General features: G+C 39.7%; 1 protein-coding gene across 1 annotated transcript in view; it reads left to right on the forward strand.

The window, feature by feature from the left end:
* The window catches only part of LOC146477666 (cyclic GMP-AMP phosphodiesterase SMPDL3A-like), a 9,647-nt gene extending 7,687 nt beyond the window's left edge, over positions 1-1,960 (forward strand). Inside the window, exons 5-6 of the mRNA XM_085113023.1 lie at positions 142-366; positions 1,521-1,960. Coding sequence (XP_084969149.1) covers positions 142-366; positions 1,521-1,792 — 497 coding nt within the window. The 3' untranslated portion in view covers positions 1,793-1,960. The remainder of the gene's footprint in view (positions 1-141; positions 367-1,520) is intronic.
* Positions 1,961-4,840: the final 2,880 nt, after the last annotated feature.

Genomic DNA, 4,840 nt, shown 5'->3' on the forward strand with positions numbered 1-4,840 from the left:
TTATTTCATCATTTTTAACAAAAGGTATAAGAAACCATATGATACTTCCCCTTTAAATTCTTAATCGCATTCTTATTCATACGATATCAGTACTAGCAGATTTGTTTTCAGCTTCAACATGATAATCGCTTCTAATTTCAGGACAGTTTTATGCCCACACACACAAGGATGATTACCATCTTCAAATCCTGAACGCCGCAAATGACGAGGAGGAGAAAACGTCGACGAAATCCTTCGTCCTGCAGACTGCTTCGGTATCACCAGTCTACTCCAACAATCCTGCATTCAAAGTGTTCTCTCTGAACACAGATAAACAGGCTCTTGTAGATTACGATCAATATTTCCTGGATTTGGTCATAGCTACAGGTAAAACAATTAATTATACACGTGAAATCTTCGTCCTTGTCTTCTACTAACAAACCTTCTTACATCAATAGCCTGCTTTGGGGGTTTGAAACTGTTGTATGTTTTTTATCGTTTTAAAAGATTCACGACTTCCAGAAATCTTAACAGGTTGATGCCATAAATAAGCACATGAAGCACAGCACCCTTTCCCTGAGTAATTCATGCATGGTTAAGTAAGAGCTTAGAAAGGAGAACAGAGATATCAAAACCGTTTATACTTTAAATCATCAACAGTGCTCTTCCCTAAAACTTTATCAGGCCAGTTCTGGATTTATAATTAGCTAAATGTTTATGAAGTTGTATGTTAAACAATTAATGTTGCTTAGTCCCCTTGCCCCCAAATAGTCAATCATGAAATAATAGCTGTAATAGTAGACAACATCCAATTTTCGATTTTTCGACGTGCTTTTAGTGCTCTTTACTTCGTTTAAAAAGGACGTTCTCGTTGGTGCAGATTCCTTCCAAGAGAATTGGCGTCTTTTGTGACATCGTTATGACAGAGCTATATAGAACTGTTGTCTCAGTTTGTTTTGTCCAAACCTGATCTTGACCCGGCTGTTCTCAAACTCATTAACAATCCATGAAGAGAAAACAAAGGAAATCACTACCGTGAAGGAGGTTTGGAAATTTGATCTTAATTATCATAAAATTTTGTGAACTTTTGGTTCGAATTTCTCACAGAATTATCAATGGTTTGAGAAGCTATATCAAACAATCGAAAGAGTGTTTCCTCCTATTTCCAAACACCTCGAAGTTGGATTAAAAAAAAAAAAAAAAAAAACGCGGCTGCGCCTCGTTTTTCCAACCTACTTCTCGGTGTTTGGAAATCGGAGGAAACACTCTTCCTCGTGTTTGATCTATTACTTCAAAGCAGTTGTGATGTTTTTGCTAGTGCAGGGCACCATCACAGGTTATCAAACAAATGTTTGGACAGTTTGGTTATCAAAAGAGATGATAACTAAAGGTAACTTGGCCACTGTAAAGGGATTCGAGTGCTAAGCAATTCTCACCGACGCAGCACCACAATTTTTTAAAAAACTAACCTCCTTATCCACAGGCCAACAAACAGCCGGACACTGTTGGTTATTTGACAATGTCTGTTTCTGTCTTTGTAGAGTTTTCCAACCCAGTGTGGCAGTTTGATTATACCTTTAGCAGGAAGTACCCATCTAAAAACAAGTTTATCGACGCAAACAGGATTGACGAGTTGAATCGGAAGCTTATCTCACAAACGGATAGTAAATACTGGAACGGCTACATCCAGTCTACCACGGTGAATTATCAAGTTGGATTTTACGATCGATTTCCTCGATATTGCGTCATGAGGTACGTCTTTGAAGAAGATTTTAAGAAGTGCCATGAAAAATTCAAGGTTCCTGGTGGGTAGTTAAGAGTCACAATACTTCTATGGATTACTCACAAAGAGGAAAGGAAGCTATATTAAGCGACGGGGCTTATAAAATCTTTTGCTGTTTGAAAGGGAATCATTTCTCGGAGAGGGCGTAACCTAAAAAAAAAATGCACATATGAACGGCATACTTTCAACAAAAATAAAATTAAGATCACTTGATTCTAGTGTCAATGTTGTTGTTGTTGTTGTTGTGGTTCTTCATCAAGGGTTAATGGCTGTCAGGCCCACCCCTTCTGAAGATTTCGCGCAGCGTGCATCTCGAGCTCGTAATTACACCCATTAACTCTTGCGTGGCGTCTCCTCCGTTCTTTGCATGGCAAGTCAAGTCTTCCTAGTAATGTCGTTCTGGTTGAGCCACTCCTTTAACCTGTCGTGACATATATCTCAAGTGACTACATTGTGGGACAAACAATAATACTTTTCATCAAAATATATATATATATATATTCAAGAGATGTTATAGTACTGTGGAAACTGTAAATTCTTTATGAAGGTAATTCAAAGTAATTATCAACCACAAGTATCAAACAATTTTTTTAAATAAACCATCTGAAAGCAATGGTCACTCGACATAGCTCGGTGGTATGGCCAATACCTCACGCATGCGCATAGTAATATCACTATGGACATCTGTTTCGGCCTTATTAACCCTCATGCATCATCAGCATGGCATAGCCGTCGGTCACCTTGACGACCCGAAAAGAGGTTTTTTTTTTATATTTTTGCATTTTTCGCGGTCCACCGGATGCAGTGCAATGCCCGGAGGTCAAACTACAGAGGAATAAAAACAGAAAGGGGACCGGCAACGGTGAGAGGGCATCGTCATACGAAGCCGGCCCGCCAACTTCGCCAGGGAGTCGAACCGTGCCTCACCTACAGAGTAAAATAACGGGGAGAAACAGAAAGAAAAAAGGCAGGGCAAAACGGAAAAAAGGATAAAAAAGATTTAAAAACAAGCTAAGCAACAAGTTTAAAAGAATTGCCGTCTAGAATGCTAATCCTGCCATTGGCTTCCCATTGACGCAAAAAGAATTTTTCACTGACCCGCGCCTTAGTTGAACTGATTTCAGACATAAATATCTTAAAATCGAAGACACCCATGGAGCTCAATACACATTTAGAATGTTTTCCTATAAGGAAAGACCTTTAAACAGAAAAGACAAAGTGTCAGGTTTTATTTTGGCAGAGATATTCGTGAAAAATGCAGGAATAAACGAAATCACCTCGTAAAAATTGATTCATTATTTATTCGAAAGCGCTCCTACAGACTTTTGTTCTAATTTCGCCTACAAGTTGTCTAGATTGAGTACTGTAAAATCGCTAAAGTATCGTCATAAAGTGTCTGACTAGATATGGAGATAATCCACAATGTTTAAAATGAGAGGCTATGCGCTACCGTTGTCATGGTAATAGTTGTTGCTTGGAAACCGATGAGAAAATTAACTTTGATCATATGCTGAAATGATGATGTATGAAGGAGATCAAAGTTTATCTTCTATGCAAGATTGTAATTTCAACCCCTTAGTCCAGAAAAACTGCTGCGAACCTCCTTAAAGGGGAAGCATCACGCAAATTTGCAGTCATTTCAAAACCCCAAAATGTTTGTCTGTCAGCAGAAACAACGAAAAAATTGTCAAGTTTGTTTGTTTGTTATCACACCAGCGCAACAAAACTGTCGATTAGTGCCTCTGGCCAGAGACAGAGTAGGCCGGAATGGATTGAAACTTAAAAAAATGTTAGGCTAATGTTTTTCAAGTTCTCGCAATTTTGTTTCCAAAATGCGCTAGAACAGATCATGAGTTGTTCCTTTCAAGAATTGAGTTGATTTCTTTCCTCTCCGTATCATTTTAGAATTATTTGGCAGCTGACTGAAGGTCTTATTTCATCATTTTTAACAAAAGATACCAAAAACTCCATGATACTTTCCCTTTAATAGGGATCGCGTGTGACAACAAAAAATGTAATGCCGCATCTCTTGAATTAACGCCCTCGTGGTCTTCACAATCCTCGAATTAACGTCGTAAAGGACGTCCCCCCGCTGGATCTAAGTTTATCTTGTCCAAATAAATTGCTCCATTATCAGATGTGAAGAAAGCATTTCAGGGAGCCACGTCACGACTAGACATTGTGGCCGTTGCTTTCAGATGGTTTATTACGTATTTTTATGTATGTCCAATCGAGTTGTCTTACCTTATTCGATTTTCAGTACCAACCTATGTCATCAAGCATTGCCTTCCAGTCCAACTTGAGAATTTCTCTTATGGTTCTCGCCGGCACGCAACACGTTCCCAGGCTCTTACACGTTCGCCGCGCTCGACGGTGAAAGGAAGAGAAAGCCTGGTGACTAGGCTATCCTGGTGCTTGTTTGAGCACCTGTTGCATAGCAAATTGAGCTAATTCCCCCCAAAAGGCCCAGCGACACCATTCCATTTTTGAACATAACAACCAGCTCACAACCCCTGCTCGTAAAAGCGCCATTGTTAAAAGCCGTTCAACACAAATGCCCGTCCACAGCGTTAAATGCCTCTGCAAAAATGACTCAATTTACAGGAATAATAATACTCCACGGGAAAGTAACTCAAGCAGGCTTTGGATAAATCAGGTATAAATTGGCTGCCTTTTCAGTCTTCGTATCCTCTTTTCATTTATTTACTGCCTTAAGTTCACTTGCCCCACCTACACAAACACTCTCCCTTCTCCTCATGGGAACAATAGACCTGCACCCTTCAAAAATTCTTTTTCACTGGACCCTGATAACCTGCAGCTGCATTTTATTTTAGGATTGGGAACATTGTTCTGTTGTTCGTTCTTTTGTCCTCTCGAAAATCATGTAAGACGTTGCAAATGGTACAGGCCGCCCCCATATGTAGATGGGCTCCTCAAATAGACCCAGTTTAAGACGGCTAATGCTCGACCTCCGGAAATTCAACTGTAGCAAATCCGGATGGGAGAACACTCCTGGAATTAACACTGAAGGATGCATTACGCTGATATACCGCGTTTAGACATCAGATTTCCACAGAA

The sequence above is a fragment of the Pavona decussata genome, unplaced genomic scaffold, assembly GCF_977016875.1.
Source record: "Pavona decussata unplaced genomic scaffold, jaPavDecu1.1 SCAFFOLD_69, whole genome shotgun sequence".
NCBI classification, from domain to species: domain Eukaryota; kingdom Metazoa; phylum Cnidaria; class Anthozoa; order Scleractinia; family Agariciidae; genus Pavona; species Pavona decussata.